The 16,774-nt window shown below is 36.7% G+C and overlaps 1 protein-coding gene and 1 long non-coding RNA gene across 7 annotated transcripts in view; one reads left to right on the top strand and one right to left on the bottom strand.

Moving 5' to 3' along the window:
* Positions 1-16,774, bottom strand: part of PHTF2 (putative homeodomain transcription factor 2) — a 112,823-nt gene that overhangs the window by 48,562 nt on the left and 47,487 nt on the right. For 5 of the 6 annotated variants that reach the window (XM_073809590.1, XM_073809592.1, XM_073809591.1 and 2 more), the window contains 2 exons: positions 7,042-7,098; positions 76-145 (listed from right to left, as the gene is read on the bottom strand). In XM_073809590.1, coding sequence (XP_073665691.1) covers positions 76-145; positions 7,042-7,098 — 127 coding nt within the window. Of the gene's footprint in view, positions 1-75; positions 146-7,041; positions 7,099-15,615; positions 15,792-16,774 lie in introns of all 6 variants that reach the window. The other variant, XM_073809594.1, reaches the window with a different exon arrangement.
* LOC141279516 (uncharacterized) overlaps positions 1-16,774 on the top strand; it is a 34,420-nt gene that overhangs the window by 3,902 nt on the left and 13,744 nt on the right. The window contains exon 2 of the long non-coding RNA XR_012333895.1: positions 10,924-11,054. This is a non-coding gene — a long non-coding RNA (uncharacterized lncRNA). The remainder of the gene's footprint in view (positions 1-10,923; positions 11,055-16,774) is intronic.

Raw genomic sequence — 16,774 nt, 5'->3', positions numbered from 1 at the left:
TCTAACCCATTTTGAATTCTGTTTCTTCAAGGTCAATTTCTAACTTCATTAAACATTTGTTTATTCAAGACTCACCTCTTACAAGATCGACATCTATGAGATCTGGTTTCACATGTGCTGTTTTCTTTGGTTTATTCCTTAATCCCTGTAATATATTAAAAGTAGTACTGATAAGAGAGCAGATCTTTAAAGTCCTCATCACAAGGAAACAAAAATTGTAACTATGTATGGGGACAATTATTTAAACTAGACTTACTGTGGGGATCATTTCTCAATGTATAAAATATCGAAGAATTATGGTTTACACCTGAAACTAATATGTCAATTATAACTCAATAAAAATGTAGTATTGAAATTCATTATATATACATATATTTTTAAAACCCAGAATCAATGCTTAAAAATTTCAATTAAAAAGGAAAACTTTAAGTAATATAATGGACAAAAACTAACACTTTATATATTTGTTACAAAGGGAACACAACTGTAGTATTACAATAAATTTTATTACCTTCCCAAAGGATAAATTTAGGCACATATGCAACATGTCAGGCCTATTTATTACTAAAAGCATAATTCTAAAACAAAGACTACTGCTACCAATCAATTTGGATTACAGCCTGAGACGGTCCAGGAGACTGTGGTGCCCCAGTTTTGCACAGGAAAGTGTTGAAGCTGGCTAGGAGAGCAGTGGCCCTCAAGGGCCCTTAAGGTGTGATGCTGGGGGCATTCCTGCAGAAAGCAGTGGATCACAGCGCTGAGAACAGACAGGGATGCAGACTTCTTAGCAGATGCCAGCATGTAGGGGTGAGACCCAGAGAGGATGATGCACATCTCATGGTTGCCACTATTTTCACATGCCAACCACTAACCAGACCACAATGCAACCTTATCACCTCATAACTTAGATGCCATGCCCAATAGGAGGAGGAGGGAGAAGGCAGAAATCATGAATTGAATTAGTTTCACCTTGGAATTACTGAACACTAAGATTAAGTTTCTGCCATCAGTGTACAGAGTTAGAGTAGGGGTAGAGATCAAAATCAATGAAAAAACTATCAAAAAATAAATTACATTTTATTTATTTATTTATTTTGCGATACGCGGGCCTGTCACTGTTGTGGCCTCTCCCGTCGCGGAGCACAGGATCCGGACGCACAGGCTCAGTGGCCATGGCTCACGGGCCCAGCCGCTCTGCGGCATGTGGGATCTTCCCGGACCGGGGCACGAACCTGTGTCCCCTGCATCGGCAGGCGGACTCTCAACTACTGCGCCACCAGGGAAGCCCTAAATTACACTTTATAACTTAAGACCAGGATGTTAAGAATTGGAGGAGCTTAGGCTAAACTCCTCGGAATGCAAGTGCTGAGCGATGACACAGTGTTTCAATGATTTGCTTATTGTTCATTCAATCAACCAAGTAACCTGGCTGTTTAGTCCTAATCCAAGTAACAATGACCCCTTAAATTAAAAATTTGATCAAGTACTGCTTTTATCTAAAACAAAGAATAAGACAGCATTTGAGCTCAGAATTAACTGATAATTAACTGAGATGTTTAAACCAAAAATGTACCCTGAAATCAAGATGCAATTAACCTCTGAACTCCTTCAAATAGTCTGTCCATGTGAAGTTGCAAACTACCCAGATACAAAAACAAAAGAGAAAGAAGGGTGAGGGTTGAAGACATAGCCATGATGATCTTATATACAGTCAATCCTCATATTCATAGATTCCATATTTGCAAATTCACCTATTCACTAAAATTTATTGGTCCCTAAAATCAATACTTGCTGTGATTTTGCAGTCATTTGCAGATATGCATAGAGTAAGAGTGGCAAAAAATTTGAGTCACTCAATGTTCACATTTCCAGCTGAGGTCAAACAAGGCAACACTCTGCCTTCTTGTTTCAGCTCTCCTGTTTCAGTTCCTTTTCACAGTCTATTTAATGTCAAATCTTTTGCATTTTTTGTATTTTGTCGGTAATTTTGTGGTTTAAAATGGTCCCCTAGATAGTGTTGACATGCGGTCCAATGTTCCTACGTACAAGAAGGCTGTGACGTGCCTCACTGAGAAAATGTGTTAGGTAAGCTCTATTCAGGCATGAGCTGTTGGCCATGAGTTCAATGTTAATGGATCAACAACATATATTAAATAAGTTCTCATAAAACAAGGTTATGCATTGATCAGTTGACCAAAGTGTTGTGACTACGGACTCGCAGGAACTTAACTCTGTATTTCTCCTAAGAGCAATAGTCAATATTCACTAATTCAGTGTTCATGGCGACTTGCAAGAACATAACTACTGCAAATAATAAGAAACAACTCTATCTGTACTTCATTTCCCATTTTAATGTCATGACAGAGTGGCTGATAGACTATAAATCATTCCCAACATTTTGCAAATTGGAAAGGCAGTACTAATAATATATTTAAACAAAAATTCATTAATCAAGCACTATTCAAATTTGGCATCAAGTTTATTATGATATTTTACTTTTATTAATGCCAACAAATTTGAAAACAGTAACATATTTTAATTTACTTCTGTCTTTTATGTATTATTTTTCTAGCACTTTGAAAATAACCTTACTGCCAATGTTTATAACAAATCTGAAGCTTAATTTACTGCTGTATACCTAGAATTTTCATCAAGATTGTTTTAAAAACTTAAAGCCCTTATAAAAGGAACAGTAAATTGTTTTGATTTATGCAATTATGTTGTTTTTCAACATGCTCATTCTACTTGACCTTTTTAATATGTGGTTCATTTCCTATTTTATGTTTTATTAAAACATTTATTTTGAGCCACATTGTAGTCATAGCATAACTGCCAACTTCGACAAAACTTCCCCCTCAAGGTAGCCTATCAGAATATGTAAAAGGTTTAAAGAAAGATAAAGAAAAAGTTCACTGACAAATCTTCTAACATTAGTGAGTTTATTCACAAAAATAAAATATATTAGGACCAAGGTGTCAGCCTTCATAAAAGGTGATTTTAATTAAGTAGATATTTTAAGTTGGACAATTTTTAAATTGGTTTAAACTATGTTCACACAAAACAGCATAGCTTTTAGTACTAAATATAATTATGAACCTTCAAGAAATTTAAGTGAGTGAACAAACAAAAAAGGAAAACTAACTTAGTTTCAGAAAAAGATTTTTTAAACTACTGGTTTAACTAGAAAGTAGAAATTATCAAGTACTGGGCTTCCCTGGTGGTGCAGTGTTTGAGAGTCCACCTGCCGATGCAGGGGACATGGGTTCGTGCCCCAGTCTGGGAAGATCCCACATGCCGTGGAGCGGCTCGGCCCGTAAGCCATGGCCACTGAGCCTGCGCGTCCGGAGCCTGTGCTCCACAACGGGAGAGGCCAACAGTGAGAGGCCCGCGTACCGCAAAAAAATAAATAAATAAATAAAAATTATCAAGTACTATGAATACAACTAATCTCCAAGAATCCAAGTAATATATTCTTTATTGAATATACACTTACACTCCTATAGTACATTCCTAAAGGGCAATGACACAAATAGTATGAAGTTTTGAATTTTTAAAAATATCTAAGCACACAGATAATGTTGAGCCAAAAAGCTTACAAGTTCTGTTTAAGTTTAGAAAATACTTCTGGTCAACGGTCCAGACTTCACATGCATGGAACTATTATAATACGTAGACTCAATCAAAGGACATAACCATCAGTTCCACTTTCCGGAAATCCTGTTTAGTTTCTCCCAACCCTTTTTTCCTTTACCATGACTTTAAATAACATAGTTTGTTTTGTTGAAGCTTTACAACTCTAGTACGTACTAAAACACAGGGAAAGTCCACATCTACTTTTAAATTTGGGTCAAGGTGATCAGAAAACTACAGTTTTCAGTTATAATTTCTAAAACGTTTAAGAAAACATCACTTGCAACTCAGAAAAGACTTTACTTTAGCAATATCAACTAGGGTCTTTAATGTAAAAAAAAATTTCCAAGAAATATATTTTCATGGCTTTCTTTGATTTCTTTAGTTGTTGCTCACTGCTTTGACAGATAATAAAAGAATCGATTACCTAAAAGGACAAACTCAATACGTTTGTTAGTGTTCTCTATGCAACAGGTACAGTGTTTTTGTTCTTTTAAATCAAATATGAACATTAATACACCACAGTTACGCACTTCTCTACCTTCCTTAGAATAAATACAAAATTATTTTACACTATAAATAATTTGCTTCCACTAGAATGTTTAACAAAAATGTTATGCTTGTCAACAAATTAACCTTTTCAATTAAAAATAACAAAAGTAAGTTGTTGGTTTTTTTTGTGGTACGCAGGCCTCTCACTGTTGTGGCCTCTCCCATTGCGGAGCACAGGCTCCGGACGTGCAGGCTCAGCGGCCATGGCTCACGGGCCCAGCCGCTCCGCGGCATCTGGGATCCTCCTGGACCGGGGCACGAACCCGTGTCCCCTGCATCGGCAGGCGGACTCTCAACCACTGCACCACCAGGGAAGCCCAAAAGTAAGTTTTAATACTGTTTTTAGTTCTTCAACTACTATTACAAAGTACTATTACAAAGTATATATAAATATATATACATAAATATATATATATATATATATATATATATATATATATATATATATATATTTTGGGGAGGGGGTTAAATTTCAAAAAACATCCAAATGTGCCAACTGGTAATACAATCTCTCAAGGTACTTAACACTCCCTGTCCAACAAGTTAAAGACTGTCAAAGAAAATAAAAGATTTCAAGGCATCTTACTAGACCTCTCTGCTGCCCTTTATTTGTTTAACTTTTCCAGCTCTTCATGGTAGTCTCAGACCGTTGTCTCATGGGTCTCTCACTTCTCTTTCCTCCTCCACTTACATCTCTTTTTTTTAACCTATCCATTAAATGTTGTTTCCCAGTGTTCTGTTCTCAGCCTTTTTCTCTCATCATTCAATGTAAATCCACTCACTCCTATAGCTGTATCTGTATAATGTGTATAATACATAAAATACCCATATATATATGGGTAGATGAAATACATAATTACAAATGAGATAAATTCAATTAAGAGAGGGATGTATAGTTCTCTATTGGGATGCAAAGTGGGGAAGCAGCCCTGGGGAGGTTAGGAAAGATTTCACAGAGGAAGTGACTCATGAGCTGAGCTTGACAGACATTAGAGAGAATGAGGAAAACATGCCAGACAGAATGTTTTACACACACACACACACACACACACACACACACACACTCTACATATTGAGGACTCCCCAGTCTCTCTCCCAAGTATCACCTGGATAATTCTGAAACAGAACTCTGTATCTGCTCCTCTTCTAATATTTCCCACCATACTTAGTGCTGCCTTAGTGAAGTTGTTGAAATAGAAATTTAATCAGGTAACTTTTTCTGCTTAAAATCCTTCAATGTCTCTCCCATTGTTTTCCAGATTATGTCTAGACTCTAGAGTAAAGCAGTTAAGTCCCTTCAAGATCTGACTTCCATATCCTTTCGTGTTTTACTCCTAATCACTCTAATCGCCCTCCTCCACCCAACCTATTAGCCATCAAGTTCCTTGAGGATTCTGAGTCAGGCATGTATATTTTCATATGGTCTTCATGTATATTTTCATATGGTCTTCATTCTGTCTGGAATGTTTTCCTCATTCTAATGTCTGTCAAACTCAGCTCATGAGTCACTTCCTCTGTGAAATCTTTCCTAACCTCCCCAAGGCTGCTTCCCCACTTTGCATCCCAAGAGAGAACTACACATCCCTCTCTCTCTCTTTTTTTTTTTTGCGGTATGCGGGCCTCTCACCGCTGTGGCCTCTCCCGCTTTGGAGCACAGGCTCCGGAAGCGCAGGCTCCGCGGCCATGGCTCACGGGCCCAGCCGCTCCGCGGCATGTGGGATCCTCCCAGACTGGGGCACGAACCCGTGTCCCCTGCATCGGCAGGCAGACTCTCAACCACTGCGCCACCAGGGAAGTCCCACATCCCTCTCTTAATTGAACTGATCTCACTTGTAATTATGTATCTCATCTAAAACATTATAATCTATTTTATCTTTCTGTCCCCATGATTTAATCCTATACTTAAGACATAGTAGGTGGTGCTCACTGCAACTTTGTTAACTGTATTAATTCTTCATGTAAATAGTTCAAAGATTAAAATTAACAAATGGCAAAAAATCTTCCTCTTCATTATAGATGATTAAGTTGTCTAAACACTGAAATTTTTAAGTAACTATAGACACTGGTTTTCAATCTAATATAAACCTTTCTGCACAAAATATAAACTGTCAAGCAACTAAAGTAACATTCTCTGGGCCAATATTAAGTTTAGCTCGTGCAGGAACACACTGATTAGTATCATCTATGCAAATGAAAAATATAAATCTTATTACTGAAAAGGTGTGACTGCTGAGAAACAGAACAAATTTAGTTAAAAAATAGTTTCCATGTTAGCAAGGTAGCCTATGAGAATGTCTTATCAGCGTTAAATGATTACATGTCCAAGAAGAAACTATGAACTACGAAAACATTTCAATTAATGCTTTACTTTCCTAAATTCTTTCAAAAAATGACCAACTTTTCAGCGACTCTATTTGCGTCCAAGTCATTCTGTTAGTAGCACCAAAAAGCAGATCTCAATTAAACAGAGCAGCGTTTGCACAGGATCACTCAGGCGGGAAAAATCCTGAAACACTTACCAGTTTAATAAACTGTACAGAGCAATGACAGCATCAAAAGGGAGGAAAAGCAAACTAGAAGTATAAGGTGACAAGTGAAAGGGGAAAAGAGCTGACAAAAAATAATCATTAGAAATTAAATTTTAAAAGAACAGAAAGATGCTAAAGAGCAAAAAGAGAAAAATCATCAGAGGTAAAGACACATGAATATGCCCTCATAAAAGAGTTTACCTCTTTATTTAAAAGTTTGGATAGCATAGGTAATATTAATTTGTACCTTTAAAGGTCGACAGAAAGATATTAAATAAACTGTGGTTAATAATCAATTTATAGAATATACAAAATGAAATAAACTTGTTACCTTGATTTCTCTTTGTTCAACAGATTTTTCCCATATTTGTTGATCATATGCTCCAATCTATGAAAATAAATTAAAAATAATACTACATTAAATGATCATTGTTGGAACCCATCCAACAGGTATAACTCTGTTGAATTACAAGCAACTTCATGTTTATTCAGCGCAGATTAGATCCAGCTCTGTCTCAGACTTCTGTGATCAATACTGTATGGCAGTGGTTCCCAAAGTATGCTTGCAGGACCAGCAGTTTTAGCATCTTCTTGAAACTTGATGGAAATGGCAACTCTCTGGTTTCAGCCCAGAATTACTCAATCAGAAATAGGGATGTGATACTCAACAATGTTTGTAAAAAACCCTCTAGATTATTCTGATACACTACTAAAGTTTAAAAGCCTAGGACAGTGACCCTAGGGAATTTTTATTTTGAATAAACATAATTGCTACAGCCCTGGTACATTCAAGAAAAAATTCCCAAGTGATTAATTCTTTATGGAGTTATTTTTAAAGAAAAAAATATTAATATTCTACAGAAGTAAAAATTCATAAGCAGGTAGACCACAATTACCAATTAGATGAACGTTTAGATTGAAAAATATAGTCAGAAAAGCAATTGAAGACACAGGGAAAAGCATCAAGAAGTAGAATTCCTTGTACCTTCTGTGCCTATTACTCTTAGATGCTGGGAAGGTCTCTGAAATATACCTTCACCTGGGCAGGATGAACAAACCATTCTTACTGTTCCTAACCAAGTTCTTCTCTGTTACCTCCTATTGTCTCCAGTTTCCACTTAATTTCCTATATCCAATAGGATACTAACGTGGGTCAACAGCCTATAGTTTAAACTGAGAGTCTTCATTATTAGCATTAATTGAAAATAGAATCCTGATACATTAAAATTACTTCAGATAATTACAATTTAGAGACTGGAGACAGAGACAAGAGATAGGCAAAGATATGAGTAAGTTCAGGAAAATATTTTCTGACTCACAAAAACTTTCTACCCAGAAGTCCTCTTAGCTACATGTTATTTTTTAAATCTCGTTTCAAGAAATGAGAAATTGAGAATATGAGAAGGGTTTAAATATAGATATAAAGGAGCTAAAAAATGATTAAATCATTTTTCAAAGGTGTGACTTGTTATAAAGACTTTTTAAGGATGTACATGTGTTTGTACATTTTCTAGCAAAGAGAGAGCAACACCCAGACAGCCAGTGTGGATCTGGAGATGTTCCATAACAGCCCGTCATTTCTATTATCTCTCCTACATATTACCTTATTCATTCTAATTTCTCTGCTCCTTTAAATACTGTTCTTTTTCATCACATTCCTGTGACTCCTTTCTTATTTTAAAAATCACTTTATGATATAATAATACCCTGCAAATTAAAATCTTATAACACCTAGACCAAGCCACATAGACTGAACAACTGACTTATACTTAACCAAAGCTGCCATCAGTCTCTATAAAGCACGATTAATAAGTCCTAGGTAAGCAATAACCAAATGGTTAGACCTAATGGCAGAGCTGACCTGCGGTGACTAACTGCCCCTCAATCATATTCCTTAAAATCAGAAAAGAAGTATGGGAACACAGATTCCAGAGGAATAATTCTGCTCTAACTTGATAATTCAGAATGACTGGGCTTGATTCAATTAAATGTTATTTTTTAAATGTGTAACTATTTCAATGCACTGCATACTCTTCAGTGAAACAATAATCAAAACTAATAAAGAATAGGTACCAATGTGTTTAATAATTATTTTGGCAGTATTTTGTTTTCACATACAAAACAATTGCACTAGGTTCTCTTTTAAAAGAACTGTGGGGTTTTTTTTTAAATTAATTTATTTATTTATTGGTCACACTGTACAGCATGTAGGATCCTAGTTCCCCGACCAGGGATTGAACCTGTGCTCCCTGCTATGGAAGCGTGGAGTCTTAACCACTGGCCCGCCAGGAAAGTCCAAGAACTGTGTTTTTATTTCAAGATGACTCAAGAATATGGACATGGAAATATATATCCCACAGTCTTAAAGTCAGGGAAAATAAAATAATGCATGTGCAACAGACCAAGTCAGGAAAGCATGCCAGTACAACCACAGCATGGTACTGAAGAGCTCCAGGTTTTTTAAAAGGTACAGAAAGTCTAATAAACCTTGCAGTGAAGCAGTGACTAGAAGTAGAAAAGTTTTTTGAAGGCTGAGGTTCTTGCAAACAGCAGAATGGTGATGGGGAATATTCCTATAAAAAGGATATAAAAAGGATATAAAAAGGAAAATGATGGCTTGTTTTACTGGCTAATCAACTTTTCTTCAAAGATTTGATGCGTGAGAGGAAGGACAACTTTTACTATAATAGAATACCTTGTGGGATCTTAATTTTTTTTTTAACCAGGTAAGTGTCATTTTCAATTACAAGCAATTAAATGTCTCAAAAAGTGGAAACATCAGTTCTCCTTTGCAGCAGACTTTTTTTGTTTTTAAAATACTACCAGAATGGACCCTTTAGTTACATACGCAAATTGACTTCTTTACTGAAGAAAACTGTGAGGGTGCCTTTAAAGCTAAACACAGGTGCTTCAGGAGATGTTCAGGGTTCTGCTTAGTGATGCATATGCCATTAACAAACTACCCTCACATATGAATTCAGACTGAATTGTCTCTGAAAATTGCTTCTTGGGATATGTGTGTAGTACCTCAGCAGCATCATGAAATCAGAGTGGTGGCAGGATACTAGAAGGGACAGGGAAGGAATTCAGAAGGGAAGGCTCTTTTCTGACCTAAAGCCTCACTTTCTTCCACTCTGAAATCTGGCAAGATAGAAGATTAGAACATCTGCAGCTGGGGTCAAGCTTTTCCCTTGAAAGAAACATAATCTTATGGTCAATCATAACTGAGCAAGAAAAGAAGTGAAACAGACTGAAGAGAAGAACCATCTTCCCAAGACTTAAGGTCATGGATCAAGAATAATTTGCAGGCTGTGTTAAAAAAAAAAATTAAAAAACAAACAACTTGACAAGTTTTCCAAAGGTTCTATACTACTTCGGACATACACATACTTGGCAGACTTGACTAAATCACCTAAACTTGATAGCTGTTTCTTTTTTGTATTTCTTCTACAAAAAAATTAAATAACAAGGCCAAGTTCAAATATAGTTTTCTGTGAAAAATCAGGAAGAAAATAACTACATTTTTTTTTAATGTCATACAAAAGATTAAAGGAAGCTCAGTAGTAACATTTGTCTAACAGAACAGGAATTTTAATCAGATAATATGTTCTTTAATTGGGAAAAAATATTATGTAATATTTTGGCCACTTTCAAATTTTAGCTACCTCCTAACTGCTCTTTCCTGACCCACAAAATGCCTCCACTGTTTGGGTGTTTAGAAAAGTGCCTAACATTCTATGGGAACAAAAGGATATATATGCAAACAATGTTTTGTTGGTAGATAGAAATACCTAGGTAATGTATGAGAAGTTGTATGAATTTTCAACCATATTCTTCACGTGACAATGTGTTTCAAGGAGGGAAAAACATTGTTTCTATTGTATTATAAGAGAGGACTCTGGGGCTTCCCTGGTGGCGCAGTGGTTGAGAGTCCGCCTGCCAATGCAGGGGACACGGGTTTGCGCCCCGGTCCGGGAAGATCCCACATGCTGCGGAGCGGCTGGGCCCATGAGCCATGGCCACTGAGCCTGCGCTCCGCAACGGGAGAGGCCACAACAGTGAGAGGCCCGCATACCAGAGAGGACTCTGAAATCCTGATTTACATTTGATGTGCAGCGAACTGTTTTATACATGTTAAGAAAGTAAAGTTCATTTTCTGGTGCCTGGTTATAGTAAGCAAAGTTTATCAATGCTCTGGTTATTACTCCCACAGATGCCCTGAACACCTTAAGCCTCAGGCGTACTGTTACCCAACCAGAGTTGATCTACAGTCAGCTTTTCTCACCTGGTCCCAGAAGACCAAACACTGCCCTCTACAGATTCATGCTGTATCTTCAACAACAGGTCTGGCAATTCTATATGGATCACTTACACTACTCCCCATAATGACAGCAAGGATAACTCTAAATTTTCTTTTCATAGGCTCTAAGTACTCTGAACATAACACTTCAATTACTTCCACTTCTAAGATCGAAGCCAAAAGATGCAAATGTTAAAATTGGTTTAAAAAAATACAAACAGAAAATATCTGAGGGACCAGTGTCCTGAAAGTGGTAAAAAAAAAATTTTTTTAAGAAAAAAATTAGAAAAGAAATTGAGATACTATAAATTAGTAATATCAAGTGGATTAAAATTGAACTAAATAGATGCCTTCCGACCTACTGAAGACCTACTTATAAAAGGCAAGTGGATGTAGCTAATATGCTACAGTAAGTATGTATGTAAATATAGATAGCAGACATTTTAGAAGGATACATGAAAGCCATTAATAGTGAGGACAGCTCTTTTACTTTCTGCTTTATATTCACTGATCCTATATCACTTTTTCTCCCTACAATGGATAAATACTATTTTTATAAAGCAGGATTCTAACCCAGGTCTGATGAACTGCAAAGTAATTTGAATTAGTTATCTAAGAAATTAATATGTTTCTGTCAATGAATATTAACTTTACAAGGAATTATCTACTTCCACCTATCATCATTCTCATTTTGTACCTTTCTATATACTGAGACAAACAAAATGGGGAAGGGGAAAAAGAGGGGTGGGACAAAGAGAGGGGAATGAGGGAGGGGCAGTCAGGGATGGAGAGAGAGAGAGGGATGAGAGGAGAGAACTGGTAGGTAGAGAAAAAGATTGTCTTTGTCTAGGTGTCTGCCGGAGTCAGCTCTGACTTCTAAGGGAAAAAAAAATTGTAACGAAATGAAGGTATCAAGAATACAAATATTAAAACCCAGGTAATTAGGTGGTGAAGTGAGAAACATGTATCACTTATGGTCCTAGAAAAGAAGTATCTCTGAAAAACAATTTAAAAAGCTACTCTTGGGTGATCTGATTACTACTTAGGTCATCACATTCAGAAGAGCTGTGGTTCAGATGTCAAGAGGCTAAAGAGAAGGTGTAGCTTCAAAAAGGTAGTTACCAATAGTTAATTAGATTAAGTGCTTAAATAAGAGATTTAGAGTTCACGAATAAATATAAGCAGGGCAAACTGAGGCCCAGATGTGCATGCATATTTTAAACACTTAGTTCTTTAACTAATGAATAGACATGCATAATACTATATGTTAAAGCCCTAATTTGTCCTACTATTTCCATGCTCAGTTTCATTTTTTGGAATCTCATTTCAGAAACTCTGAAAAGCAGGCTATTAATTCTCACAAACGTAAGCAAAGGTAATGTTGCTTTTATACCTGTGATGGTCCCACATTTTAATAGTGATTTAATACCAGTACAACCCAGGATAATTAATTTTTATCTTTGAGTCTTTTTATAAAAATAAAAGTTGTCAATCAGAAAATACCCTTTGTTATATTTAGTGTGTTGGTTTCTTAATCCTTTGTTTTCTCCATTGGCTTAGTTGAACAGCTCTTAATGTTTGCTGACAGAAGTGGAAAAGACCCTAGACTGTGCAAGAGAACTGAATAGTCTTATGGTCTTGGGCAAGTTTCTTGACCTCTGAGATTCTGTAAAATGGGGATAACAGAACATACTTCACAGAACTGAAATATGAAATGATAGTGTCTGGTATATAGTCAGTGCTCTGTAAATGTTAGTTCTTTCCTTTCTTGGCAAATCTCAACAGCTCCAGGCTTCAATTACCTCATTTCTAAATTGATGAAGTTAACTATATTTAAATTAATTTATGACAACATTTATACTCACTAATGATGAGTTGGATGGCTATAGATTATTTCTTTATGTACCAGTATGGGGAGAGAAAAGATTCAGTGCTACTAAAGTAGAACCAAAAGTGTAGTTAGAGGGCTGGGCTTCCCTGGTGGCGCAGTGGTTGAGAGTCCGCCTGCCGATGCAGGGAACACGGGTTCGTGCCCTGGTCTGGGAACATCCCACATGCCGCAGAGCGGCTCGGCCCGTGAGCCATGGCCACTGAGCCTGCGCATCCGGAGCCTGTGCTCCGCAACGAGAGAGGCCACAGCGGTGAGAGGCCCGCGTACCGCAAAAAAAAAAAAAAAAAAAGAAGTGTAGCTAGAAATATCTGGGCAGAAGGTACCAAGAAGAAAGCAAAAATAGCGGTGTAAGGATAAGTGTCCTTTTCTTAATTATAACCAATATAATAGGTTTTTAGAATTACTTACAGTTTATTAATGAAACCAGAGCTGTCAACACCCAAAATCTCATTTGCCCAGACAACTAAACTATATGGTTTTTCACTCTCACAATGATCTATCTACAAGTATGATAAGAAACAGAGACTGAGGGGTTGAGCAAACTAACAAAATTAAAGTTACTGAACAAAATAGTAGATCTGAGAATACAGATCACCAATGAAACATATCTATAATCAAAAAAATTACGTTGTCATGGTGGACATGCTGAAATTATACAGTACTTCTGTTCATATTACTAAAACATTCTGAAGAAACAATTAGGGCTATTTAAAATCATTAGGATTACTGATTAGTTTTCAGAAAAATCTCTTCCCAGAAGTAGTAGAAACTAATTCTTTTGACTTTTTAAAACTTTTTAAAATTTATTTTTATAACCATTTTTTAATTGAAGTATGGTTAACTTACAATGATGTGTTAGATTCAGGTATACAGAAAAGTGATTCAGTTATTTATACACGCATATATATTATACACACACATATTATACACACATATACACACATACATACACACATACACACATACATATACACACATATATATTATACACACACATATATACACACATACATACACACACACATATATTCTTTTTAAGATTCTTTTCCATTATGTTATTACAAGATATTGAATATAGTTCCCTGTGCTATACAGTAGGTCCCTGCTGTGTGTCTACTTTATATAGAGTGTGTATATGTTAATCCCAACCTCCTAATTTATCCCACCCCCCCCTTCCCCTTTGGTAACCATTTATTTTCTATGTCAGTGAGTCTATTTCTGTTTTATAAATAAGTTCATTTGTATCGTTTTAGATTCTACATATAAGTGATATCGTATGATATTTGTCTTTGTCTGACTTCATTTAATATGATAATCTCTAGGTCCACCCATGTTGCTGCAAATGGCATTATTTCATTCTTTTTTTATGGCTGAGTAATACCCCATTGTGTAAATATACACCACATCTTCTTTATCCATTCATCTGTCGATGTACATTGAGGTTGACTTTTTTAAACTTTTAATTTCAAAGTAAAGCTCTCAACGCTTTGAATGTCAAACAGGTTTTCACTGTTTTTTGCTCATAACTACTGCCTCTCAAACAAATTTGGCTGTTGAATGCCTAGGAATATCTGAGTCCTTATAACTGCTCCTATGTAAAGTCTTGTTTCTAACCTACTACGTATCTTGAATAGCTTTCCTATCCTATTCTCTCGCTTTTACATAATGTCCTATTTTTTTTTTTTTTTTGCGGTACGCGGGCCTCTCACTATTGCGGCCTCTCCCGTTGCGGAGCACAGGCTCCGGACACACAGGCTCAGCGGCCATGGCTCAAGGGCCCAGCCGCTCCGCAGCATGCAGCATCTTCCCGGATTGGGCATGAACCCGCATCCCCTGCATCGGCAGGCGGACTCTCAACCACTGCACCACCAGGGAAGCCCCACAATGTCCTATTTTAATCAACATATTGTCCAATGTTTCTGATTCTCCATTACACACGCGCACACACACACACACGCAAACATTCCTATAATAGACACTCAGGTAACTTTAATGATGAGGATCAAATAAGGAAGTTGAATCATTTCATTACACAATATAAACTATGAATGATGATGATGTCAGACAAAATGTATGGTCTGGGGCTTCCCTGGTGGCGCAGTGGTTAAGAATCTGCCTGCCAATGCAGGAGACATGGGTTCGAGCCCTGGTCTGGGAAGATCCCACATGCCACGGAGCAACTAAGCCCATGCGCCACAACTACCGAGCCTGCATGCCACAACTACTGAAGCCTGCGCGCCTAGAGCCCGCGCTCTGCAACAAGAGAAGCCGCCGCTATGAGAAGCCCGTGCACCACAACAAAGAGTATCCCCTGCTCACCGCAACTAGAGAAAGCCTGCGTGCAGCAACAAAGACCCAATGCAGCCAAAAATAAAAATATTTATTAAAAAAAAAAAGTATGGTCTGAAGACATGGCAAGAGCTAGTAACTCTTTTGAATGTATAACAACTACCAATTTATCTTACCAAATCTTTAGCTCTTCTGAATCAGTCTTTTCTTAGAACTCTAAAAAACATATGAGAAGCCAAACCATAGAAGCCTTCTAATCCAATAATTAAAATATTGCCCTATAATTCTAGTTATTGGGGGAAGGGAAGGACCTAAAATGGGTAAGTATTCGAAGTTAAAATACAGTTTCTCCCACTATCTGAAAGTAGAGCATTCCTATGAAACTGTTCGTAGGCCAAAATGGCGTAAAGTGAAGCATCAGTTACCTTAAGACACATCTTGCTAACAGATGCACAAAATACATCAAGATAAATCACAGATGATCAAAGATACAGTTCAAAGATATGGCAGCTGGGATGCTTCATGTAGTTCCTAGGGAAGGAGCTTGACGGTGCCACTCTTGCTGCTTGGGGTGCATGCTGCCGCTTGAACAGCTCACTCACTGCAAAACAAACGCTGAAGGCTATTTTCACTTTTCACCTTTTTTCATAAAAGCAAAAATCCTCTTTGGATTTTTTTCTGGTAGCAAAAACAGGTACCAACGTAGGCTTTTTGTAAAAGCAAAGTGGTGTGAAACAAATTTTCAAAAAGCCAGGGATACCTGTATCCTAACTGGGGAAAGAAGTGTAAGTCATGGAAAAAATATGAATAATTATAAGCAAAGAGGTTTCTTTGCAATCTCTTTGCTTCAACTGTCATTTATTTCTTCTGCTATCAATTATTAGCAGAATCATATCATAACCAAAAGTATTACTACAGAAAAGCAAAGCTGCTTAAGTAGAAGGCAAATAAAAAAAACTTTTTAAAGATTAAGATCTTTTTGGATGGAGAATATAATTTTTAAAGGAAGAAAACAGATTTCTGGAATTCAATCCATTTTAAAATACTATATATCTAGCTGGCCTCTGGCATTTGGATCAAAACATCAAAGTTTGAAAACACATCCTCAGATACTAAAATCTTGTTAATTAGCGAAGATTCCATTCATTAAAAGTAATAACAGTTAAGGGCATTTAATCTCTTCCCACAGATTGTGTCAGGCTAAGCATCATCTAAAACCACTCTTCCCTGCGTTAACCCTAAGAAGAGTGTTTTACAGGCCACATACATATAATCAAATCATGAATCATGACCAAGTTCCTATTGCCTAAGGAAAGCCAGTTAATGATATAGTAAAACACTGATTCAAGTTTAGAAAAAAAGAAGAGTATTCTTTAATTCAACAAAGACAGATGATCATGGTAGAATCTGCTTCTAAGAAATTGTAAATCCAAAGAAAAAATATTCAGTTAGTTATAATTCAAAGCAGAATGAAATAAGGACTATTGCACTATACATCAGCAAGAGTTGGTCTGAAAATGAGCAGTATTTGTAAGGTAAAATGTACAAGAATAGGAAACTTACTGGGTATGGGGACATGGGAAA

This window comes from Tursiops truncatus, chromosome 9 (genome assembly GCF_011762595.2).
Source record: "Tursiops truncatus isolate mTurTru1 chromosome 9, mTurTru1.mat.Y, whole genome shotgun sequence".
Classification (NCBI taxonomy): Eukaryota; Metazoa; Chordata; class Mammalia; order Artiodactyla; family Delphinidae; genus Tursiops; species Tursiops truncatus.
Note: the sequence above shows the minus strand (reverse complement) of the source record. Positions and strands in the feature narration are given on the sequence as shown.